At 38.7% G+C, this 27,856-nt stretch overlaps 1 protein-coding gene across 4 annotated transcripts in view; it reads right to left on the bottom strand.

Annotated features, from left to right (window-relative positions):
* The window catches only part of RASGRF2 (Ras protein specific guanine nucleotide releasing factor 2), a 139,807-nt gene that overhangs the window by 93,159 nt on the left and 18,792 nt on the right, over window positions 1–27,856 (bottom strand). For all 4 annotated transcript variants that reach the window (XR_010827478.1, XM_048054350.2, XM_048054348.2 and 1 more), the window contains exon 2: window positions 5,531–5,637. Coding sequence is in view for 3 of the 4 variants with exons in the window: in XM_048054350.2 (XP_047910307.1) it covers window positions 5,531–5,637 (107 nt within the window). In the remaining variant the exon portion in view is untranslated. The remainder of the gene's footprint in view (window positions 1–5,530; window positions 5,638–27,856) is intronic.

The raw sequence follows: 27,856 nt of genomic DNA, 5'->3' as shown, positions 1-27,856 counted from the left end.
AAGAAGCACAGGTGGCACAGTCCTCTCTGGTTCTATTTCTAAGGGCGGAAATGTTAGGGTGTGTGACAACAGACGGATTTTAACAAACACAAATAATCTAATCAGAGAATGAGCCCCCTGTCCTGGCTAGGGACCAACCTATATAGACCAACCAGCCCATAAATGGTCCATCTCCACAGGAATGGTCACAGTGGCAGGCAGGGGAACCCCAATGACCCAGTCAAGAAACAAATACCCAGCTCCTGTCATGGATATGGACATGGACATGGATATGACAGGGGAGCCACCAGCCTCATTGACAAAGAGAAATCCATCAAGTTGAGTCAGTCAAAAGGCTCTCTGGATCACATTTTAAGCTGAAAACATTTTTCCCTACAGAGGTATGAAATATACAATGTAATGCAGGAAGCATACTTTGGGATTGTACAAGACTCATTATAGCATGCTTACAGGAGGTAAGAAGGGCAAGGAAAGGGAGAGCTCAAGGAGGTTCACAGAACAAGAGTAGGAAAGCAGACAGTTACAGGGCTAAAAGGAGATAAAAACTTGCATGTAAAAAGATTGCTGATACGATACACTTGTCTGGCCATGCCCTGCACCTGATTAGCACAGTCTGCTGTCTTTGCACTGAACTCAGTGTCTGTTTGCCTGGGTCAGAGAACTCTGTATATGCGTGCATGGAGCTCTAAGTGCCAGCATGTGCAGTTGGGACAGCAGGCCATGGGGCCCTGTGTCTGCAGTGACAGTAACTACCTGGACAGGCAGAGGTGCGTGCATATGGTGTGTGTGTGTTAGGAAGCAATTGCTAGCAAGTATCAGACCTGGCTAGCCAGTGGATCAGATTAGACCCTTGGAAGCTTGGCAGCAAAACTGGGATCATCAGAGAGTCTGCAAGTTGTTTACCGCCACTGAAGATCCTGTTCAGCTACTGGGAAGACCATAAGGGTGGGCGACTGACTAAGAAACGCATTTGCACACGTGTGTTTCTCTGTGATGGCTGGAAATGAGCATATCCAAGGGCCAGATACCAGCTAGGCTGAGTGTGTAAGGCCAGTCACAGGAGAGATCCTCACCTCCCAGCATGGTGGACCGAGGACCAGCAGCTGAAGTGGGACTGGAGGCCTGGAGAGCACATTTCCAGCTTCCAGCAATGGGGGAGACCAAAGATCCAGGGCCAGTTCCTGGACAGACTGAATGTCTAGGCTATTTATTTGAGGGATCCATATTGTATATACGCATATTTTTCCATTTAATATACCTTCATCCTGATCAGCCAGGGAAGGAAAATGGATAAGGCTGCTGGTGATGTCCATGCCTGTGAGGGTGCTGCATGTTTCTGTCTGTGCTGGTCTGTGTAGTCAGCTATGTTTGCATGTGTGCTCATCTGTGTTGGGAATGCATGCTGAGGCTCACCTCTGGTTCAGCCTGGGTACAGAAATCAGAGGCACCCTTGCTTCTGTCAAGCTACCAGATCTGGCAACCCTTGTCATTTTGTTCTGTGGATCTAGTCAGACATTATTTGAAAAGCAGATATAAGACTGCTTTGCTCATGCTCTAAGAATTACTAAAATCCTTTCAAATCTGTTCCCAGCCAACTGGAAATAACAAAATTGTTGTTATTATCACCTGTACAGCGTGAAGGCATTAGTAGCAAAGGTACTTGCTGTGAGTTTCTGGGCAGCTCTGAGCTAGCATGCTGAGCTTAGAACTGTCTGCAAAATACCCTGCGAAATACACCCTGCATTATCAGGCAAAGTGTGCCAACAAACTTGAAGAATGATCCTTTTCTTTAAGAACTGATAGTTTGAGGGCAGTAGTTCATCATATGTTTTAAACAGCAAACTAGCTGAAAGAAACCCTCCCACTCTTCTTACCCACACAGCACACTTGCTCTCCTACGTCTCACCCATCTATTTCCCTTCTCCTTGTGTGGTGAACACAGGTGTACTGTGTGGATGTGTAGTGAACAGATCCAGTGAACTGAGACAAATTAAAACTAAGCTGGCAAAAAAACAAGCAACACATCATTCTTTTTAGTGCATATCAGTTTCCCAATTAAGTTCACACTTGTGGCAGCCTGAGGGAAGGGCTGGTAAAGGTGTGGGAATTAATGGCTGACTGAGCAGAATGACAGCTGTTTCTTCCTGGAGCAATGTGGGCTTGTGCAGGTTTAAAGCATATGCAAAACTACAGCCTGGGTTGCTTAGTTCAAGATTTTCCAATAAGCTAAAGTAGAAAATACCAAGAAATTTGATGAGTACTGCAGACACATTAAAAAATGAAACCTAACAGGTTTTCAGTTAAACGCAAAAAAAAAAAAAAAAAAAAAAAAAAAAAATTATATATATATATATTAAAACCATAGAAGAATGTGTAAGAGAAGGTAAAAAGACAGTCTTGGTCTGCTGATGGTGAAACACAGTTTTTCATAGGAGAACAAGTTCTGGAACAAAATCGCCAGACAGAAATCCCACATGCAGTCACTGATGGAGGAGCCAGGGTTTGCCAAGAACAAATCCACCAGTAAAGAAGTGTAATTCAGAAGAAGTAAACATTACTCCACCACTCTGGGTATTATGGAAAACTTGAAACACTGAGAATTGAAATAAAATGAAAAGCAATGAAAAGTAGGAGTGCAGGTGTAGCTCACAGTGAATGGATTCCCAGTAGAATATGTTGAATTGCATATCCCATTGCAAGCTGATAAGCCACCCTCCCTCAGATGAGGAGGAGGCTCTATGGAGGTGAACATAAGCACTGCAGAATCTAACTGCAGCAGGAAAAAGCCAGCCAGCTCTCAAAGAGTGTGTACAGTACACCCCAAGTGATAAGTGGTAACATACCACCCATAGTGAAATCTTCCAAGAAACAATAGACAATGCCACAGCAGAAAGTGCTTTAATTATTTATTTGCATCAAAAAAAAAAAAAAAAACTAATTACCAAAGTGGGACGTGTGTATAATAAGATGGAAAGGGCTATTTTTTCAACTCTATGTTTGTAACTTGCAAATTAAACCACATGGAAGAGACTCTGATGACTGCAAACATGCATTTGGCAAAAAGTCGTAAAAAGCAATCCAAAATTAGATTTTGTATACATTAAGCTAAAACAAAACAAAGCAAACAAACCCACAACACAAAAAAAGCCAACCTACTTTGTCTCAGCTAAAACATGGATTACCGTCGCCGATGTATTCACCCAGAACAAGATATTCCCACACCTATTTTCACTTTAATGGTAAGGGGGGATGTTCTTAACACCTCCTCAAATTTTTACCTAAGATTTCTGAGATATTACAAAAAAGTATCTCCAAAAGGCTACACAATTTGTCACTTAGCAATTCAAATCAAAAGTCTGAGGGAAGGGTCAGAAACAAAAAAGTTGGAGACTCAAAAATTTGCTTCTGCAACTTCTCCCCATATGTCAAAAATAAAGACAAACTCAAGCAAAACTTCTGCAGTTATGATGGAGGAAAAAATAACCCCTGAGACAACATTGTTTTATTATTTTTTATTTAATTAAGTTGTCAAAAAATGTTAGGGAATAGCCTAAAACTATTATTTCTACTTTTCAGTTATATATTTATATATCTTTGGTGAAACTCGAGTAACTTTTATTTGGTCAAGTAACTGTTATGCAGCCCCAGGTGTTTTTTGCTAGGTACAACATGAAGCAAATAAAAGGAATTTGCACCGAAGTAGAAAAGCATCAGAATAATGAGGTAACCACAACAGTGTCCAACACTCCATGTTCAGCAGCTAAGTTTCCACAGATTTTTTGGTGCTTGCAGGTATTTTCTCAAGATATAATACTAGAACATGAAAAGCAATGACCAAGTCCCCAAAAATTTTCCGAAGAAATTTAAAACCTATGAAGAAAAATACATTAAAAAAAATAATTAATTAAAAATCCCTCAATTGACATAGGGTCCTGAGAATACTCCTCACAGTTATGTCCATAGTTCATATTATTATAACTGTCACTTCAGATGATAAGCACAAATAGAAGCAGAAAAGTTATACAGTACAAGGGAGATAAACACACTGATCTCTTCCTTAGCAGAACAGAGACTCAGTCTTCTGAATGTAGCACTGGTAACAATCTGGCGGATGCAAAATTAAAGACTAACCTCTTCTGAGCAAGTTTGTCAATATTTTCAATTGTGTGTTTTTTAAAGCTGGCTTAATATTTTGTTAAGTGCTGCCATGGAAATTCATGTGTGATATTTTTATGGAATGAACGTCCTAAGAAGAAATTGTAACTCAGTATTGTGAGCTCTTCTTGGTTATGAGCCTTTCATACCAGGCAACAGAAAAGAAGAAAACTATCCTCAGAGAAGGGAACACTGCAGGATCCTGCTTTCCCCAGATGCCCTTACCACAAGGCAAAAAAAGTCAAGCTCCTTTCATCCTTTCCTTGCTGTCATACTTCACAAATGAAATTGACCCAAATTCAGTAGCAAAGTGAACAGTTCTCTCATCTCACCTGAACAACATAGAACTGTCTGCTGGTGTTATGGGCTGAGAATTCAACACCTCATACCTTCTCCATTTCTGAAATAATGTGCTCACTGACAGGACTACCATGCAAAATGTGGCTCGTGATACCACAGCGCAGCAGGTGCTTTCCAAGAAAGCGTAAGACCTGTTCAGTTAGGTACCACCACTAAGAAAACAATAAAGATCCAGAGACTGGGTGTCTAGAGGAGACAAGGCCTAGATCTTCAGGGACTAATTTCAGAGGGTCTAAATTAAAAACTGCTCCCTGGTGTTGTTCCTTTTTAGTTACAAAACACAACCACTTCTGTTTACATGGCTTAGGTCCTAAGCAACTCAGAAACTGTCTTCTTCCTAGTGCGTTACCATGGTATTGTAGATTAGCTGACGTTAGTATCTAAGAGAGGAGGCTGGAGAAAGTGCATTTGAGCAAAGACACTTGCCTCTGCAACCCATGTCTCAAACCTGCGGTTAGCAGATTTTCTTTTAGATTAAACTGTAAAGCTTGCATATTTGCCAATCACTTTTCTCAGGGAAATATTACTGCATGGCTGGAAGCACTACTATGCCCGCCATTCACAAGACTGACCATCGTTCAGAACTTCATTTTTGAAGAAGAAATTGTATTTCTTACATTTTATCATAATAACGGTTTGACCTCCTCTTTCTTACATTTATTCCTGTGTAAGAGCTTTTGAACACTCATTCATTCATTTGGCAGATCACTTATTTCTTCATTCATATAGCACACTTTGCCTTTGAAGGACACTAACCACAGGAGTTGTTTCCAGCAAAAGGGCATTCTTGAACAAATTCCAACTGAACACAATCACTTGCAAATGATAAAATATTGTGCTGTATGCACAAACTGATAAACACATTTTTTCTGCAACATATCCATGAATTGCAAGTAATACACACCCAATACACTGTAACATGTATTTTTGTTTAGAGAGTGAATTTAGATTTTGAAATTACTAACAATTTATTTATAATAAAACAGAGGTTAAGATCAATGATCAGGTTTCATACCTAGCTTGGTGAATAGCTTCTACCCATTCATCTCCATCAACTTCATCCTCACAACGGAGCTCCAGTGGCTTCTGCCCTTCATGGCCAAATAGAACAGTAAAGTAATACTGCAAATTAAAACAAGAAAAAAAAATGTTCAGACACTCTTTTAAATAAAATGGATACATAAAGTTTCAAAAAAGAATCTGACTTATAAAATTCAGTGCACACCATTGCCAGCCTAGGAAAACTTGTTTTAAGCTACCAGTCATGAAACACAGATTGAAGATGAAAAATAAATCTGTAACGTATTCTCCTCTGAATTGATGTAATGGCTTTCATGAAACTTATCATAATTTATTGTTTTTAAGCTTCCACATGCAAGACAACAGAATATAATTCCCTCAGTAGCTTCTACGGTCAAATACAATAGTGGGTGTCAAATACAAGTGGAGTGTCTGTAGTTCTTTTTTTCTTGCACTTTTTCAGCTGAGATTTTTCTTAGATGCCATAACAAGGATACCAAATCCAGTAATTTCACACTCACAGCAAATTCCACACTCACTCCAGCCAGCAAGTGAGGTATGCAATTTACATTCTCCCACTCCATGAGCCACTGTTTACAGCAGTAAGTAACCTGAAGTGATGTCAACAAACATTCTGCTTTCCTTGTAAAATCCACAGCTTAGCTGAAAAAAAACCTCTCCAAGCCAAACAAAGTACAGGGGATCAAGAAAATACAAACCACCTCAGAATAAAAAGCCATTTCCAAGGCAGGAGAAACTCAAGCATAAACAGAAACAGAAGGGATGAAATTTTACCTACAGAGAATTGGCTGCAGATATTGTCAACATTTATAATGAATTCTGTCCCTACAAAAAAAAAAAAAAAAAAAAGAGTGTTTCAGCCTTTTATTGGCCCCTCCTTAAACATCTGGCAGCCTGCTGTGCAGGCGCAACACACAGGTCAGCTGCAGAGTCTGTACAGAGCAGGTTCAATACACCCCTGGTAAATTAGATTCACTGCACTGCCACCAGCACTGTGTGTGCACCTCTATTTGCATCTAGGTTTGTGCCTGGGGACCTCACATTTACAAAACCCATCTGCCTCTGAGCTTCTGATTATGCTCCTATGTTTGGTTTCATTTTAGGTAACATGAGTACATATGATGGCATTCCACAAAAAGAAAACTATTCATCTGTGAATTGTATTATTTACTAAAAGTTGTTACGTGTATACAAAACATTTTTCATACAGAAGACCACAAATACTGCAGGATTAGCAGCAGATGATCAAAACAATGGAAGCAAGGCAAAATAAGCAGAAATATTCACATTTTAATAGGCCATACAAAGAAAGTTCAGGCCCAGATCAGTTGAGTTTCTGAAAGAAAACTACTTGAGTGCACAGCCAAGGTTCAATAATCATTCAAAGGATAATCTTATTTTTCCTAATTTTTTTCAATTGCCTAATCCTGCATTTTTTCAACAATAAATCACTTTTCACTTAAATCTAAATTCCATTAAAAGGAAAAAAAAAAGAGTTCCATAAGATTGTTCAGATGGTTCATAACAGTGTTAGACAAAAGCTTTTATAATCATGCAGTGCAGCTGAAGCATCAATCCAGCATCAGTAACAATTATCACTTGATTTATCCAGAAGTCAACATTACAGTAAGCAAAATGCAAGCAAAGTATTATAGCACACCTCTAAAAAGAATCTCTAAGTCACCCTTGAATTTTAACTCCTTTTAAAATAAATGTCGTTTATGCAGCAAAGTATCCTACTATAAGAAAATACGATGGCATCCATGATGCTGTACTGCATGTTCAAGTTTATGATGAATGTGAATGGACTTATGTACATATATCTATTTATACATAGATATATAATTTTAGCACTACCGTGCTATCTGATAAACAATTCAGCTTACACATCACTGCAATTTATACAGTATAGGTAAAAAACACCTTTCTGTATATACCCTATTAGTTTTCTGAAGTGATGATTGTAAGTATTTACGAACTACAGGTCACATTTACACCAACTATCATCATCATCATTCATCAGGTCTGTTGGACAAGCAGGCAGGCACTCATGTTTCAAATGAAGCCCATGGTTTGGTTGGACAATTTTTTTTATTATTGTTTCCTCTAAAAATACTCAGTCTCATAGAAGATAAAATGAACAATTTGTATTTTGATATAAAACATATATGTTTGTTTCATTTTAAGGTACCTTTTCAGTATTCATATACGCACAAGAAAAATAATAAGTCTTCGTGTTAACTTAAAGATCTTTGGCAGAGAACTTCTTCTAAACTGGCACTAGACAGGGACACTACCACTAGAGGAATATTACTGAGTATCACTTCTCTGGCTGGCATCTAGCACTACTCCAAGTTCCTTCCTATGGTGAGAAAGGAAGACCATGCAATGAGCTGATCAGTACTTCTACTTCAGATAAATGACTGGAAAAAGACTAAAAACATGACAGAAAGTACTTCACCAGAGCATTTCAATGCCACTCATTGTTATGCTGGACTCTCTACTGACAGCATTAATATATATAACTTTGTCCTCATAAAGTTGTCCAGATAATAGCTGTATTCAAAACAAGACAGCAAAAGGCTTAATGTTACCATGCTTTCTAAAAGGGGAAAAACATGCTCTTCTCTGGTAAAAAATAAAAATAAAAATAAAAATAAAAATAAAAATAAAAATAAAAATAAAAATAAAAATAAAAATAAAAATAAAAAAATAAAAATAAAAATAAAAATAAAAATAAAAATAAAAATAAAAATAAAAATAAAAATAAAAATAAAAATAAAAATAAAAATAATAAAAATAAAAATAAAAATAAAAATAAAAATAAAAATGAAAATACATGCCTTATAACCAACACCTCTTTTAGAGCATACTATGGTAGATTTTCCATCAATACAGACACCCCGAAGACTAAATTTCTCAACAACAACATGCTGTTTCCCTTGTGACTGATGAGAGCATTTGCTGTTTATGAGGTGAGAGTCACACCAACACAGACAGCACTCTCCCAATAAATAGGGATGGTCCCGCAGCTCACTCTTTTCTCTCCACCTCACATGGAATCTGCAAAGAACATCTCTGCTCTGTCCCCTGATAACTCATCACTGTGCCTATTTCATCTGTTTACTACTTTTTGTCCCCTAGCACTGAGGTAATGCGACACATCTTTTCCATCTGTAAATTAGCAGCGACACTCGCAAAGGAAGCAACTATTTGAAGTTACTGAGACACCAGAGGACCAAGAGGAACGAGCACGAATCATCCCATAGTGGTGCTGCCACATGTCACAGACTGAAAAGCTACTTCCACAGGTAATAATGCTGCCTGACATCTCCTATTACAAGCTCCTGCCTTCAGCTCCTTGTAAATTTGATCAGCTTTCAGTGCCTGGATGGAAAAGCTCGTACTGCATAAAAGATGCATGGGTCAACAGTGGTTTTGCTATCTTATCCTTTCATCAGCACGGCATATAAACATTTAAATTATGTTTCAAAGGACTCCAAGGTGACTACCAAATGTAGGCTTGTAAATGATTATAGTGGGGTAATAGCTACTTGCCTATGCATTTCTTTTCCCTAAATTTTTCTTATTAAACATAAAGCTAATTTTCTTTATAGTACACTAAAAGCAAAAAAACAAACACATTTTTAAAGCTTAAGCGTGGAGTAACCACCTAATGTTATTTCCTGATCAGTTAATGACTTAACGTGCAGTTCTGATGTCATCATTCAAGCCAGAACCTTGAGAAGAATTTAAAAAGAAAATTCCAATCATCATATTGAAGAGAATGGCAAGTACAAATGTATACCAAGTACATGTATACCGAGTACAAATGTATACCAAATGTATACCTTTGTATACCAAGATTGCTACTGAAAATTAAGTCTTAGAATAGATAATAGAATCATCAAGGTTGGAAAAGACCTCCAAGATCATCTGATCCAACCATCACCCTACCACCCATGTCACCCACTAAACCATGTCCCTAAGCACCACATCCAGCCTTTCCTTGAACACCCCCGGGCATGGTGATGCCACCACTTCCCTGGGCAACCCGTTCCAATGCCTGACGACTCTTTCTGAGAAGAAATGTCTCCTAATTTCCAACCTAAACCTCCCCTGGTGCAACTTGAGGCCATTTCCTCTGGTCCTACCACTAGTTACCTGCGAGAAGACGCTGACCCCCCAGCTCCCCACAACTTCCTTTCAGGTAGTTGTAGAGAGCAATGAGGTCTCCCCTGAGCCTCCTCTTTTCCAGACTAAACAACCCCAGCTCCCTCAGCCGCTCCTCGTAAGACTTGTTCTCCAGACCCCTCACCAGCTTCGTTGCCCTTCTCTGGACTCGCTTGAGCACCTCAATGTCCTTCTTGTACTGAGGGGCCAAAAGCTGAACACAGGACTCAAGGTGCAGCCTCACCAGAGCAGAGTACAGGGGGACGATCACCTCCCTGGTCCTGCTGGCTACACTGTTCCTGACACAAGCCACGATGCCGTTGGCCTTCTTGGCCACTTGGGCACACTACTGCCTCATGTTCAGGCGAGCATCAACCAGTACCCCCAGATCCTTTTCGTCTGCACAGCTTTCCAGCCACTCTGCCCCAAGCCTGTAGCACTGCATGGGTTGTTGTGGCCAAAGTGCAGGACCCAGCACTTAGCCATGTTAAGCCTCATCCCATTGGCCTCTGCCCATCAATCCAACCTGTCTGGGTCCCTCTGCAGGGCCTTCCTACCCTCTGGCATATTGACACTTCCCCCCAACTTGCTGTCATCTGCAGACTTATTGAGGGTGCACTCAACAACTTTGTCTTAACAAAGGCATGTCTTCAAAATGAAATAATGAGGAAGCTTAAACATTTGCTGTATCATTAACGCTTATATTCACAACCTCATGTTTATAAGGGCACATTAAAAATCTTTTGAGGGTAAAAGAGATGGGAGAGACAACTAATTAAGATTGAAGGAGACAGGCTAGAAATATTTCTCATTCTTGACTTCCAAGGAAATTTTCAGAGTCTGGAAATCTGTATGCAATCTCAAGCACTATGAAATTATTGGGCAAAAGAGGACAATCACTGCAGCAATCCAAGATTCTTCAGCAATCCTTGAAAGAAAAGCCGCAAACCACTGTCTAAATCAAAGCAGCTTGTACTATTCAAGGACATGTTAACTCATGAAGTTTCCAGATGTCTTCTAGTGCCAGTATTTTGTCCAAGCTCTCAAATATGAATCACATGTATTTTATATTTCCTAAATCCTACAGAAAGAGGAGGAAAGGAAAAAGTGTTTTTGGAAGAAGGCAGCATCCCTAAAGTGGATAAGAGTGCAGAAGAATGAGGGAATGGAGGTGAGGAAGATGTTGGGCAGGGGTAAGTAACAATCTCTTCCCATCACTGGATCACAAGCATGTTAGGAGTGGGAAGTAAGGGAAATATTGTTCTTTAAATCAGGGGAAAGTAAATGCCAGGGCTGGGTTTTGCCCTATCTTGAGATTTGCTGTGCCACTAGCACTGGCCAAAAATGTGTAGCCCATTGTTATTAAATTAACATGAAAATAGATTAATGTCAGGAGGGTGAAAAGTACGACAATTTTTTAAAAAGTTTCTAGGGAGATCTACAAAGCCAATGCAGTTCATATTTTTATCACACCAATTAGTAGAAACTATAACTAGAACAGAATTAGTGGATATTAGACTTAATATGATGTTCTTGGGAAAAGTCAGTATTGCTTATATAAAAAGATGTCATCTCCTCTAAACCCAGCAAAGTTCTCTTAAGGGGTCAATAAGCATTTGGATTGCAAAGATACAGTTTTCAAAAAATTTTTGACAGATTTTAAAGGAATCAAACATCCAAGACTTAAAAGAAGAATGTCCTTCCATCGATAAAAAGAAAACATTAAAAAAAAAAATCAAAAGCTAGGAAATAATTTGAATATTGGACCATCTGTCAGTTCTGACAATGGAACAAGGACATCAAGGCACTTCTTCAGAGAATTCCGCTGAGGACTGGAACAACAGATTACAAAGGATGACAAAGTTTGTTAATTATTCAGGATAGTAATGACAAGAACCTATTATGAAGAACTGCAGACTCAACATGCTTGAGTTACTGGACAATAAAATGGCAGATGAAGTTCGTTGTACACAAATGTAAAGTGACACAGATGAGGGAAAACATTCCAGGTTTCACACGTGAAAAGATGGGCTCTGTGCTTGGTACTACCACTCCGAAGTAAGAACCTGGGATTCTGACAAATAATCCCATGAAAACAACAGACCGTTGCTCAGCAGCTGCCAAAAAAATCAAATGAGAATGCTAGGGACTATTAGGAAAGAAACATAACAAAGCAGACAAGACTGTTAGGCTATAAAACATCTTGAATAATGTGAGCAGTTATACACGTTTAGTTGTTACAGTTACACTCTGATTGATTTTGATTCTTTAAAGAAATACAGAAGAAATTTGCAAAACTGGTAGTGAGCCACTGCAGTATTTTAGCTTCTGTGTTTCTTTGTGATGGCACAGTTTTGCTTGAGAAGATTAGGGATTAAGGGTTTTTAAATCACCTTAATGTTACTTCACTGCGCCTGGTAGATAGAAATCTGGTACTGAACAGGACAAGAGAGAAAAAACTCAGGAAATAAATAAGAATAGAGCTTAAGAACCTGCCAAGCCATAGAAAGAATAAGCCAAGAATAAGAATCTGCCAAGCCACTGGATCAAGAAAAGATGAGAAATTTCTTTGAATGCCATCTCTCACACTGAGGAGATTCAGAGATGAGCTGTAGTATCTATTCCAGTTTTGGGTTAAACACTGGTCAAATACATACTGCAACCCTATAAAAGACAATTAAGTCATTGTGTGGTGGATGAGATGGATTGATGCCTTCTCTCCTTAACTAATACTGGATTCATTAATTTATAAACTGCATCATAAAATCTATTCTGACATGTGTCAGTTAGTCATGTTCCTGAGCTATTCTGCAAATACTGTCTAGGCCAAAAACAGCATTGAGGTCAATATGTTTAAACATGCAATATTGTACTTAGGGTGAATATACAGAAGCCTATCCCTTTTTATACACCTTTCTGATATTTATTTAAAAATACCATACCCAACTTGTGTGTAAAACGAACAAACAAAAAGAATAATACACAATGGTCACTGTAGACTGTAATTATCCTGCAACCCCATTGACTTGAATCAAAGTGATGCCAAATCATAGTGGTTATGGCATTTGTCTTCATGGATGACAAAATCAGACTAATATGGCCCCATCTGCTAAATTTTCAATGCAGATCATTTGTTCTTCAGCAGTAGTTCATCAACAGGGAAAAATTCTGCCATACAAAAGGAAATTTCAGAAAGTAAAGACTACAATAACCTATACAACACAGTAAGCACAGCTAAATTGTTCACTACTAATAAACAGAACACGGATACCATCTTCTCAAAATGTATTTGACAGTGTCCAGTGGGAATTTCCTGTCAGAATTGGAGGCTGTTTGCCTGTAAGGCTGTGCATTACCTAGCTACAGGACTTCTTCCCTCTTCTCACTATACTCATTTCTCTACTGCTGCTGTCCCCAGGGTCTTGCACTGAACAGAAATAAGGCCTGTAACGAAGGTACGGGACAGAAATTAAGGATGGTCAGATTAAACTACTGATTTTGTTGAGAAATCTGTGCATGACACCTCTCCTAAAGGTTTTGGCAACCCACATGGGACTTGCGCTCTACTACTATGCGTGACTTTGGCAAAGCAATCTACAAAGCACCTCACCTACGTTTTAAGGGACCTGAAAGGCTGCATCCCAATACCAGCATATTCAATATCAGACATTCACAGCATTCCCAGAGCAGCTGCCTTCCTGCATATCTCTAGCCTCTCCTCCCACGTGTAAGGCCGTAAGGGACTGACACTGATATGTCTCTACATCTAACATCTTGGGGTAGCTGTACCCTGAAGATACTTTATATAAAATAAATACCTATAAAGTGAAAACTGTTTTCTATACCCAGCAAACAAATCAAATATGCCTAAACCAAGAGACAGGCAAAATTTATTCTCATATCTAAGGGTTTAGGTGTTCTTCTGCTCCCCACTATATGCCATGAATCACTTTCCTAGGATTCTCACCTTTTCAAGCACTGGAAAAAGGAGATGTCACTCAGGTCTGCAGATCACACTGATCAATTAAACCTCTAAACTTTAGCTACATTGCCTCTGACCTCTCCCAGTCTTCCGTTTCTTTTTAATATATTCCTTATATTCCCTTGCAAAGGGAAAATCACTTGCTTTTCAAGGGTTCCTTTTACTCATATTTTGAGCCATTTTCAGCACACAGGCATTCAACACATATGCAGAGAGCTCAGCATATGTGTATGTTGGGGCCATGACCTCCTCTGCTACTGCAACACAAACAACAGAAAAGGAGCACAGAAATCCCATTGCTCTTACTGACAACCTATTCCATCAGAGGCTGGGAGCACAGCTCCTCAGTTCTCATCTCTGCCTCCCCCTCTCCTCTGTGTCACTAACTGCTTCCCCTTGGGGCCAAAGAGGAGGAAAATCTTGGTCCTCTCCCGGGCTCTCCTGCCTGCCCTCAGGCATGGCACATCTAATGGGAATCAGGATTGCAGCCCAACCTCGCAACTCAGCACACAACAGCTGTATTAGCAGAATACCATGTTGTTCAAGGTGACAAAGAAAGGACATACGGGAGGAATGGATAGAAAGAGACAACAATGTATACAATGCAATCAGTTGACAGTTTTATAAATATTTCAGGAAGTAGAATGTTTGATTTTTATTTTTTTTCATGTCTCATTCCTTCACTGTTCTTAACAAGCCTAACCTTTCTCCATGTACTGACAGCCATTCTCTCCCTGTCCAACAAACACTCTGAGCACCTGTTATCCAACTTTCTTGTCTGAAATCTGATAATGATGCAGAGCTCTTTCACATGAATTCAGCTGTAAATTACCTCAGCCCTTGTTTTGCCCCACAAAATAAATCCTTGTATTTTAATTAGCAGATAAGACTTTAAAGGGCAGAAGGGATATTTATAATCTTCCAGGGAGACCTCTTGGGTAATGCAGTCCAGAAAAATCTCAGTAGACAGCTCCTGCATCAAACATAGGCTCAACGTGAGCCAGAGAACCTCCTTGATCAATCCTAGCATAAAAAGTAAGGAAAATCTACCTAAGCCTATGTTTATTTGTTCTAGATGTCAAATTACCCTCACTACTAAAATACACGCATCTTAATTTTAAATAATGTGTGAACAGCTAAATAAGGAAATTATATAACAAGACTCAGTTTTGAATATTTTGTCCATGCAAAGAGTACTGCAACAGTGGTGTCTGGGTTTCTCAGCAGATTCACTTACACACACACACACACAAAAAAAAATAAATAAATACATACATAAATAATAAAATAATAATAATAATAACAATAATAATTAAAATGCATATACCCAGGTCATACACACAAACAATTTTTATACAGCAAGTAATTTTGAAGTATTAATTACCAAGAAACAGATTAATTGGCTGGCTTCCTATTTATATTCAGAAGATAAGCAAACACAGGATTTCTCGTTTTTAATGCTCTTTACAGACAGTAACTAAGGTTCCAGTTCCTCTACAAGGTAAGAATTATGGTGCTCATTTTAGACATAAGGATATGTGCAAAGATGTCCAAATATAGATCAGCTGTAAACGAGTTCAACCCAAGATTGCTATAAACAGAGCTTCTCTCTTTGAAATGAGCCAACATACGATCAAGGAATCAAGAATCAGAAGTCAGCACATCTTAGACCTTGCTACATCTCTGTTATATATAATCATTTCTATATATAAACAGTTTTAGGAAAAACAAACACCCAAAATTTCAAGCCAATGCAGTATTCTGTGAGATGAGGAGGAAGACTGGCATGCTTCACCCTCCCGGACAGGAGATTGCCAGGGCTCTGATGGAAGATGGAAAGACTACTGCAGTCAGCTACGTACAATGTTTTCAGAACTGGCTATCAAGCCTGAGTGTCCTTATGACATGGAAAAAATATCTTTTCAGGACCACCAAGCTAACTGACACCTCTACTCTGCAGTTCACTAGGGATGAACTACTCTGTCATTCGCTAGTTCAAGTAGGGTTGGAGCTGGTAAAAATCATTGGAAAAAGAGACAGAATCTAGTCTTAAGCAAAAGAAGGTTATTCCATCTCCAGAAGTATGTTTTGCTGCCTAGATAACCACCTTACATTTGAATCCAGTCAGAACTGACCCACTAGGAAGGTTTGGATCAACTTTCTTTAACATCTCTGTACACATTCTTACAACTGCTATCCTTTAAGTTCTCCAAGGTTTCATCAATGACAAAAAAAAATCCTATGCACCTCACCGTGGCTAAGCAACAATTATGGTGACTCAGTCCATAAGACAGTCTTTTACTAATCTTCAGTCACACTATTTCAGCTTCAGACTATGCCTTGTCAACACCTGTTTTTGTCCAAAGATTCACTGTATTTCCTTAAGCTGATGAAGTTGTTTAGACATTCTGTATCAGTAAATCAAAACTAATACAATCAACTAACCTACCTTGCATTTATAAATGAAAACCTCACATTGGTTAGACTGTCACATCCATAAATACTTTATATGAAGAGAGAGAACTGTTCTACAATGGTACTGGCTAGCCAACAACTGCTTTTCTAAATTTGGTAGGAGAATACTAAAACATGTTGACGGCTTGTGTAAAATAAATTACTTTCAGGCTATAAAACCAACACCATAGAGATGGAATCAACATTTTTATAATGCTCAGTATCAATGAAACACTTAAACATTCATTTTTCAACAATTTATCCAACTACAACTGCAGTACACGTTGTCTTTTCAGGTTTTCATAAAGATCTCTACAATCGTGTTAGCTGTGATACACTCAATAGATTGTCTGTTAGTAACAAATATTTTGAAGTTTATGCAATGTGAAGTACTTTAAACTCCCAGAAATTTTATCTGACTTTTCACCAAAATGAGTGTCATGCCTACAGCAAAGGACATGTTGAAGTTTCCTTTTTAAGTAATTTAACAATTACTGGTATTCCGTGCTGCTCCACCTGGACTGTCACAGGTCCATGGGGCCAGATGGGATCCACCCAAGGGTGCTGAGGGATTTGGTGAATGTGATTGCTGGGCTGCTTTCCGTCGTCTATCAGTGGTCATGGTCATCCGGAGAGATCCTGGATGACTGGAGACTTGCTAATGGGACACCCATCTATAAGAAGGGCCATGAGGAGGACCCAGGGAACTACGGGCCTGCTTTCCTGACCTCAGTGCAAGGGAAAGTGATGGAACAGGTCATCTTGAATGCAATCACACAGCATATGCAGGCCCAGTCAGCACGGGTTCATGAAAGGCAGGTCCTGTCTGACCAACCTTATCTCCTTCTCTGACCAGGTGACCCATCTGGTGGATGAGGGTAAGGCAGTTGATGTAGTCTACCTAGATTTCATCAAGGCCTTTGACACAGTCTCCCACAGTATTCTCCTGGGGAAGCTGGGAGCCCATGGCTTGCACAGGTACACTCTTTGCTGGGTTAAAAACTGGCTGGATGGCTGGGCCCAAAGAGTGGTGGTGTATGGATTGAAATCTAGGTGGTGACCAGTCACCAGTGGTGTTCTCCAGGGGTCGGTGTTGGGGCCCATCCTCTTTAATATCTGTATTAATGACTTGGATGAGTGAATTGAGTGCACCCTCAGTAAGTCTGCAGATGACAGCAAGTTGGGGGGGAAGTGTCAATATGCCAGAAGGCCCTGCAGAGGGACCCAGACAGGTTGGATCGATGGGCAGAGGCCAATGGGATGAGGTTTAACATGGCTAAGTGCTGGGTCCTGCACTTTGGCCATAACAACCCATGCAGTGCTACAGGCGTGGGGCAGAGTGGCTGGAAAGCTGTGCAGAGGAAAAGGATCTGGAGGTTCTGGTCGATGCTTGCATGAACATGAGGCAGTAGTGTGCCCAGGTAGTCAAGAAGGCCAACAGCATCCTGGCTTGCAGGACCAGGGAGGTGGTTGTCCCCCTGTACTCTGCTCTGGTGAGGCCACACCTCGAGTCCTGCATTCAGTTTTGATGATCTTGGAGGTCTTTTCCAACCTTAATAATGTTATGGTTCTATAATATGATGGAAACATTTCCTAACTTTTAGAGAATGCCTGGATGTTGCTTCCCCCAAAAATTGTTTGTGAAGGGTCTGTTTGTAATCACACTTCTCATTCCACTGCTATTAATCAAACAACATAATTTGTAGAGAGCAATAGGAAGTTACTTGTTAGTAACTATAATCTATTTCCTACTACTTCAAGTGTACAGAGGAGAAAAAAAAAAATCTGTTTAGACATGGCCACAGACTTTGCTGGAACAGTGTTAATATTCACTGGCAAGACTTTCTACCCATTCAAACACCAAGACAACATTAATTGAATCTCTGGATTTGCAAAAGCATTTTTTTCTCTCCTCCACTCCAAAGTGTTTCAAAGACATCACCAGAAAGACTACCTTATTGTGGAAAACGAGGAGAATTTTCCCAAGGGACCCCAGATGCTCATCTTATTTGGAGCTACAGGTTTCCTGCAATAAGGGAGTTCACACCCTGAGTTTATTAGGTTCACTAATACAGAGATCACATCTCCTGGATCTTGCTCTGGGGAGAGTTCACATGGAGGAAAAGGCTCCACAAAATCTTCTGTGAGAGAAAGATGCTACAGGTGTCATGTTCTTAACTGCATAAAAGAACTTCAAGATATACATCCTACCAAACTCCTTCAGGAAACACAAACATTACTTGTCACACTGCCCCTCTTTGGCCACAAATACCAATCATTATCATTTCACCATCAATGCCACCTCCTCAGGAGAACAGAGCTTGTACAACCGACTCTAAATATTGTCTTTATCCAGGTGTGACATTTGATAGCAGACATCCTCTCCTTTCAGAGGTGACATGAAAAAAGCTAGTAATGAACCAAAATTATCTTGTGTGTGCTGATTTTTAGCCTGTGTAGAAATAAAATGGGCTCAGAGCAAATACTTCAAGAGGAGTTACCAGGACTACTTTTTAAAATCCATTTAGTGATAATACACTTACATCAACTCTTTTTCCACTGAAACTATGACAAGTCCTGGTGTCAAGTAAACAGCTGTGGTGCTTTTTTTGTACTGTGTGTTTACTGAGGGATTTGTGATTAAAAATAAAAAATAAAAAAAAATTGAGGAATCCTTTTATTCATGCTAGGCATGAGTTTTCTTTTCTGATGATGACAGTATTCTGGCACTGTATGGGCTAATACAGACCTTTGAAAGAACCTTGCTGATAATGCATACATTTCCAGATGTTCCACAACTCCTGGATTGCATCTGCATTATAGAAAAAGCTCTTCTTAGATTATGCTCTGTTTTGTTACTCAGGATAAGGTGCATGCAGCATGGTTTCACTCCCTGAACAATACACTTCATTATGTCATTTCACATTACATATATTTAAATTAACACCATTTTCTCTTTCAGACTTTCTGAAATACTTCCTGCAGGATGTCAGCAACTGACAGTGCACGCCCTTCACAAAGTTGTCACAGGCAGAGCAGAGCTCTGTTTCAGAGTTACAGGTATTGCTCAGTCACCGTGGCCACGTCACCTCACCCCAGTTACCCTGCTGCCAGGCTCTCTTGCATACACTCTGGAAAGCAGCAAAGGCTGATCCTGCTGTCCACAGACATAATTTGAAAATTTCAAAGCATACACCGGGCGGCTGGCAAACGTCACCTCCCTGCAGGGAGTGGTGACTGTGAGAACCGAGAGCACTTCCAGGCTGACACCATTTTTGAGAAGACATATGAATGGTGGAAGGAGAAAGGGCAGAAAACTATGAGCATCACTTACCCAGAAACACATCTGTAGGTTGTATGCAGAATAATGGGGTTTTCTGTTTGTTTTCCACTCAGAGGATGTGCTGTGTTTTTCTTCTTAAGCAACCTCAAAGGTTGCCTCCTGTGTCTAGCTGCATCCCCAGGAGCAACAGATTTACCTGAACAGAGACTGAGTTCTCAAGGGAAATCATCTTTGAACAGGAAAACCTTCACATGACAGTAGCAATGTTGCTAGTCTACAACAAATACTATGAAGCCTTGGCTTGAGCCTTGCAAAACGACATTCTGATCTTTCCTTTGCAGCAGGCGAATGGCCAAATGTTATCGATTTCTTGCCAGTTTGACAGAAGTCAGCAGTTCATTAGGTCTTGATCTTGCCATACAATCACAGAAACTTTTCTGGTCAGTAAAGGTCAGTGTTCTACTGTTTACTTCACAACAATTTTAATAATAAATTGCTGAAAAAACTAAAATGGCAAATAAAGTAGAGTGGCTAAATTAGCTTCAGCTTGAACACAAATAGAACTATTTCAAAGGATGTTATTGCACTTTCTTTTAGTGCTGCCAATATCAGTTTTAGGCAGTTATGAACTCGGTTATTCTCCTGGATTTTCTCAAAATTATAATCATGATTCACATTTCTTAATGTAATATAATGATAAAGTCTGATCAAAGAAGAATTCATGTATATGCTGAAATTCAAATTGTTTTACATTTCTTCTTTGCTTTTGCACATAGCTGTCTCATTTTGGAACAAAGTTATTTTTCCTCTCGCACAAAATATAAATTCCCTCTTTTATTTCATTCAATTTTACCAAAACTGATCCTTTTTTTTAAAAGGTACACACAGAAAAACACCACCACCACCACATATTTAAGCCATCAATTTAAATCAAAACATTTGAGAACCTGTTAATCATCAAAAGCTGCATCTAAATTCAAATAGTTTCTGTTGGGGTTTTGTTTATTTGTTTCTAACTCACTGGAATTTAATGTGGGAAGACTATGCCTCAAATTCAGATCCTCTGCTCACAGTTCTCTCATGTTTGGAGCTTTGTAGCCCACATGAATATTATCCGTTTCAAAGCCACAGAAACACACACAGCAGTGTGTAAAGAACACAATGGATGGACTGAAAAGCTACACAGTTTTGCTGCTGACAAGAAAAGAAACATACCAAGGAAAGTATAAAGAGCATAATATTCTGTACCAACAGGCATAAATTCAAATACAGTAGGAATCAACTGCAGCTTTCAGATCAGCTAAAATCCTCACCCACTTTCCTACTGAAAACATTTTTATTTTTTTTCTGCAGGAACAGACAGAATATTGCTTAAGACATCTTTTCTTGAGGAACATTTCAGTTAAGAGAAAATTACTGCTTATATCTTCTACTTTGATTTACACCAGAGTTAGGCAGGGGAGGTGGGGTTGGTAACAAGGCAAAAAACAAACTTCTATCCCACAGGAAATTCTACTGCTTCAGCATATCAAGAATTATTTAGAAATGTATAAAGAACAAAAAAATCTTTCATCACTTTGTGTTGAATTTGTGAATGATGATGGATCAACCAAAACCAACTTGTTCGAAGCATATTCCACATTAGCCTACATGTGCCTAAAAGGAACTGTAATGCAGCTCTTGCCTCATACAGGTGTGCCTTTTATACAACCCACATTTCCATAATGGGTCTAAGTTCATAGGTCATCCAGGACACATGGTTCTCAGCTCTGGTAGAAGCAGGGGAGTGCCAACAACTATGAAAAAAAACATGAGAGGCACCATATCCTGCTTTGAGCCACTGTAACCCTATAGACCAATAAAGTTTAACACTGCTCAGGTCAAAGACAAGCGTTTCACTGTGGATCACTGGATAATTTGATTTATCAAATCAAGCCAGCCAAAAATTAAGTACTGAATCACATGGGAAAAATTGCAGTTAATTGAATGGAGGTTTTTCAGGCCTCTTGAAATTGCTTTGTCCATCCAAAATAATTCTATCAGAAAGTTGAAGGTCAGCATCCACTGAAACCTCCCTTGTATTCATTCATTTCATTCTTACAATTCTATTTTTAACACCTCCTCTCTAACTTTTGTAATATAAGAAATTAAGAACCTTCTTTGTTCTATTGTTGAATAAAAATGGGATACTTCTTCTACTGCAGAAGTTGTAGCAATTAGGCTCATCCTACTGCCCAAAATGCCAGAAAGATAACCTCAGTCAGGTTTCTTTAAAAAGGAGGAAAAAAAAATTAAAAAAAAAATCCCTATCAAGTCATTAAAATTATCACTTCCAAAGATAAAACAATCTATGAGTAGCTCTAGTGCTTCCGATAGCTAAAGCTAGGAGTTTTGAAGTTCACATTCTGAACACAACAGAGGAAATATTTGCTTCTTCAGTAGCACATAGAGATGTTTACCATACATTCTTGTATATACCAAGTTGTAGCAGTAAAGATGCATTATAGTCCTTTATTCCCATGTAAAAAATATACGACGTAAAAACTGTATGGCTGCCTGCTACAGAAATGTGAATGCCATAGCTAGCTAGTGTAATGGAGGAAAAAAAAAAAAGAACACAGTTCATTGGTATTCTAGCTTCAAAGTAACATTCCCATTATTATTGTCATAGTTATACCGACAAGTTTGTGTCAAGAATTTTGTGAGAAAGTTCTGCAGGATCCAACTATAAAGAACTGACCTGGAACAATACTACCCAAAGCAAAAGTACTGCTCTGATTTGCCATTTACACTTGTATACTTGTTTTGAGGGAATCCAACTCTTAATGATGTCTTAATTCTTCGTTAATTAAATACAGAGACAACAGAGTCATTTCAACTATGTTTGCCATGGTACCTAAGTGGAGGGCTGGCTTAATGAACAGAGCTGACAGCGTGCTACAGTTCACAGTCCTCAGTTGTAGATGGACTGTTAGCTTGCACAGAGAATTTAAGACCATAGGCTGAATGATTCAAGTCTTGTGTAAGCCTGGAAACAAGATGCAAAAAACAAACAGCTCCAGTGTAAACTGTGACATTTAAAACGGTCTTTCAGATCTTCTACCTCAAAGGTACTGAAAATGAAACCGATAAGCACACAACCTGGTTTAAATTCTGTCAACAAGACCCACGGGATCATTTTTATTCTGCTGCATTTCTTTGCAAAAAAAGGATTGTTGGCTCTATGAAGATAGGCTACTGTTGTCTCTAAAAAACTGTTGAACTAGAAATATTGTATATAAAAGTGCCATAAAACCACTGTGTATAATCAGAATATAGCTGATTATACTAGGATATAGTATAATATAGAATATAGGCATGGTAGGCAGCTACACACTGTAGTTATGGACTCTGCCAACCTGACTTAAATCAGCCACCTATCTGTTATTTTACCATGACCACAGCCAGTTTTTAAATGATTCAGAGAATGGGGGGAGAACAAATTGTTGCTGAAAACAGGCAACACAATTACCAAGACACAATTCCTAATGGCTGCCATTAGTGGCTGCCGAAAGTGGCTATTGTGTGATCGCAATATATGTTATGGTCCGTCTAAAAAAGTTACGAGAAGGGCAAGTGCTATTACAAAACACAGTATGTAAATATTTTACTTGCTGCAAGTAGATAATTCTTCTCATAAAATGTACGTAACATATTTTTTTCCCTTGCAGCTTAACTCACCATGTTTATTTCTCTATCATTCAAAAGGCAAAGATTTTCGAGTTACAACAGTAACGTAGATTGCTGAACAAACCTTAACATTAAAAGTAGTGACACACCTCTTTAAATTTTTAAAGGTTCACTTTTTAGATATTTCAAGTTACCATTGAGACCTTTCTCTTGTAAATAATTATCAGATAATTTTTTAAACTTTCACAGCATATATACTAATCTATATGATTCCTCCAATTAAGTCACCACTATTTTGATCTGAAACACTGAAGAGCAATTTATTCCTGTTCTACTAAAGTATATCACAATATCATTAAGTTGAAGTAGTTATCAACCAGAGTTCTAACAAAACAAGCTTAAGGCAAGTTTGCAACATAACAAGGTGACAGATGTCTCAGTGTAAAATTTGGGGCTTGTGAACAAGAAAACACCATGTCTTACTAAGAAGGTCAGTAATCCAAACACTGCTATCTACGTATCTAGACAAAGAGCAGGGATGAAGATTTTCAAAATGCCTCTGTAAAACATTGATCATCCAGCACTATTAGCACTACTAGAATTAGGAATAGTGGGTGTTTAACTCCTAGCAATCTGTCCTCATATCTAGCTGGCTAAATTATGACTACTGAGCTGAAATCGCATCATCACGGAAATAAACAGCAGAACTCCAACCAAATGAAAAGTAATCTGGGGGCTTTAGGACTGACTTAGATTTAACTCACACTGAGGTAAAACTGATGCTAACTGATGCTAAGCTGATGCTATAGCATCACCCATTATTTCTTCTAAGTCTTCTTATTTCCCATGTTAACTCCCAAGCAAGTTTCTAGACAGCTGAAAATCCATCACATCCAGAAGGTCACAGCACAAAATAATTGTTCTCTTCGCTCAGGTCCTTCAGCGTACCACCCCCACTGCATGCTGCCCTCACCTCAAAGGTTTTAGAATTATTTTAGTACACAGATTAAAGGAGCAGGCCTGGAGCTGGTGGCTCACATCATGTGTTCAATCACAAAGACTCAAAAGAAACTGCCAAAACTCAGCATCCGTTATTTATTTGGTGTGCAGAAGAGAAAGTCATTATTCAATTGCACTACAGATTTTATTCACTACTTCTGGAAAGAAAAAAAAAAAAAAAAAAAAAAGGGAGAGAGAGACCCCACAACATAAAACAAGAACAAACCAAAAACAAGAGATTTTTTTTTATATAAATCAGAAGCAGTCTAATATATATATATATATATATATCTTACACCTACTATAATCATTGATATATTTCTGGCCTTGAATATTAGAGAAAATAAAGACTACATGCTACATATTAGGTTGACTCATAAAGCCAGAAAACAAGACAGTTTTTAACAAAAAAAGGGCACTAAATTTAAAGATAAAAAAAAAAAAAAAAAGAAAGGGTAAGAGCGTCTCACAAACACAAAATTTATTTAAGAATGCATGGAGGACTATGTGCCAGTAGCTGCTCCATTAAGCCGTGAGAATTCTGGTGGCTCAAAAAGTCTGTAGCTTGCTTTTAGTTCTCCCTGCTCTAGTCTGTTAGTGACAGGCAATAAATTTCTCTAATCTCCCTATGCTGAGTCTGTTTTGCCCGTGACAATAACTGGTGAGTGATCTCCCTGTCCTTCTCTCAACCCTTGAGCCCCTTTCATCCTATTTTCTTCACCTTTCCCTTTGAGGAGGGGAAGTGAGAGAGCAGTTGTGGTAGAGCTCGGCTGCTCAGCTGAATAAAACCACCACAATTAGGCAAATTATCGCCCACAGGTCTAGGGGTCTATGTTTGTGTGTGTCTATGTTTCTGCGCGTGAGGTAACTTACAAGAGGATCTGGGAGTTGGCTGCTGGATGAATTGCACCGAGGCCACTTTCTGAAGGGATCTGTATTGTACAGATGCTTAATTTCCCAGTAATGGACATTCATCTTGATCAGCCAGAGCGGGGAGCAGGAGGCGCCCATTGGTACTGTGTCTGTTTGCAGGTGTGCAAAGTTCTATGCAAGTATCTTATTGGCCAGGATATCAACACTTCAGCAACAAAACAGTTGGGGTTCACACCGAACTAACAGGAGGCAGCAGGATTTCTCCCTACCAGGACAAAGATACATGACTAGAATACGCAGGATTAGAAGGAGGACCTCAAAGATTTTTTTCTTTATTGTGAAATGTTTAGCTAGGTAAGAGTATCATAATTATCAGTTATCTAATGTTCTGCAGCCATCAGGACATATCAGGCAAGACACCAGACATCATTTTCCAGATCTAGGTGTAGGTGTGTGGCTAGGAAACCAATCTGAATGCAAGTTTTCAAGACTACTTTTAATACATTAGATTGTGTGTACTTAGAGCAATTATATCCTTCTTGCTGACTGACAGCTGATTCTGGAAAACCTTGTTGGCTTGCTAGTAATACAACTAGCCATAAAGGAGATGTGCAAGTGTTAGATTTAAAACCCTTAACTACCTGTGTTAGGGGTTGAGAAATTATATGTTATTTACGAAAATATTGAGCAACTTTGAGTGTGTGATGGTTGCCAAGTACAATAATCAGGAATTATTCCAACCACATTTGAAAGTCCCTGACAATAGCAGTCATGTAAACATTTCATAAAGTACATTTCATGAAGTAATTTTCAGGATTGCAACAGGAAGCTCTTTCTAGGTGGTATGAGAAGGCTAAGAAATCCTTTAACCTGGAAACATAAACTAGGAATTTTCTAAAATGTTGAGATGTACCACCATGCTCTGTATATTAGTGCATTTAATATTAATATTAAATATATTAAATTTGATATTTAATAATATAGAGAATAAGAGATTTTAAAACATCTAAATTCACCTATAGTATGTTCCTGCTGCATAAACAACTTAAAGTGAATATTGGCAAGAGTTTCCAAACATGAGACCATTGTTGTTTAACTGGTACATAGAACAATTAATTCAGCATAAGTTCTTAAAACAAGCACCTCAAATGGTGCTTTAATGCTTAAATTTACTCAAATGGTAAGTTGAAGGATATTCTCAGAACAGTTTCTGTAGCAATATTTATAAAAATCTCTCTCCACGCTTCTACATCTGTATTGCATATTTTGTTTTACTGATCACAAGGACTTTTGTTGTCTACTCTGTGTTTATTATGCTAACAGATGCCAACACTTCCATTTAATCCAATCTGGAATGTCTGCTGTATCTTACTGTGCCTTCCTGTGTCTATGTATGGTAAATTAAGCATGCCTAGCTCTAAGACGCCTACAGTTATACAGCTTTGGCTCCTACACGTACAAGCAGTATCTTCTAATTTAGCTTCTCTGAGTATTTAACAGAGGCTGCTGAAATTGATTAAGGCTTTCTGCATACCCAAATAACTGTTACGGGTTTAAATGCATCAACCCTGCTAAATAAGTTTTCTATTATTATCTGACAGGAACAGATCGTTTGTTGGGGCACTGATATTTTTGATGATCCACAAACAAAGTTCTCCCCACCCCACCCAGGAACAGGGATGAACTCACAGGTTGTCCAACATAATTCTGGCATCAAAGCAGCACTGGGGTAGTGAGGCTTTGACCAGCGCATGAACCCATTTATCTCAGAACAGTTTACAATTCTGTATATTTTCTCAATTTACTAGAGGAGATGGCTTAAGGAACAGATAACGACATCTACATAATAAAATTCTGCAATTACTGTTGCCTGTTAAATAGTATTTTGAGCCACTGAGATATCCTAGATACCTTGTACAGCTACCTGTATGAGGGAGTATGTGTGTAAGGGGAAAAGGACAGACAAGGAAAGAGACAAGGAGGTGAGACTGGTTACTGCCAGTCTTGATTTTCTGGTAGAAAGACAAAGAAGAAAGGTGTGTTGTTTTTTTTTAAGGATTTTCTTATTGTCTAGTGACAGCTATAACCATAAAAAATGTGTGCTATGAGGTTTTTTTCAACATAAACACTGTAAACAGATATGCCTACCCTCAGTGACAGGATGGGTTTTAAGTACCTCACTAAACTAGTTACTCCCTTTTAAGTCCTTACTTTAAAAACAGAAAAACACACATAAAATCATGTTATTACATACTCTGCCACATTCTAATCCGAAAGTTATAAATGAGAGAGGATGCCAACCACTCTAGATTGATGTTTTCTGTATTATTACCTTAGTAGCTTTTTATTATTCTCAGGCAGTTCACGGAAAACTGCTAGTGTTTTAAGCACATTTGACATAGCCCAACATCCCAAATAACAATGAAAAATTCACGTACACTGACATTCTCAAGACATGAGTAACCCATAGTAAAAGCTGCAGGTTACATATATACAATATATGCAGAACTGGATATTGTGATAAAGAAAATAATTTGCTGTGGTGACATTCAGGGTATTTTTAAGAGGGTAAAGGGGGCAGACTGATTCTGATAAGCATTTGTAATCAAATGGGTCAATTACATTTGATTGCTCTTCTTTGGAAGCTCCCCAAACTCTCTTCCAAATATGTTTTCCATTAACTGGACAAGTTTCCCATAGCACTACACCCCAATCATATCCTTCCTGACCGGGGTTACCTAAAAATAACCTTGAATCAAGAAAGAACATCAGGAAATATAAATAGAAATGACTGCTGATCAACCCTTAATAAAAGGTACACGGTATTAGAGAAGATCGGGCACCTGGTCTCACTTGACAATTTAAAA

Source organism: Anser cygnoides, chromosome Z (genome assembly GCF_040182565.1).
Source record: "Anser cygnoides isolate HZ-2024a breed goose chromosome Z, Taihu_goose_T2T_genome, whole genome shotgun sequence".
Taxonomy (NCBI): Eukaryota; Metazoa; Chordata; class Aves; order Anseriformes; family Anatidae; genus Anser; species Anser cygnoides.
Note: the sequence above shows the minus strand (reverse complement) of the source record. Positions and strands in the feature narration are given on the sequence as shown.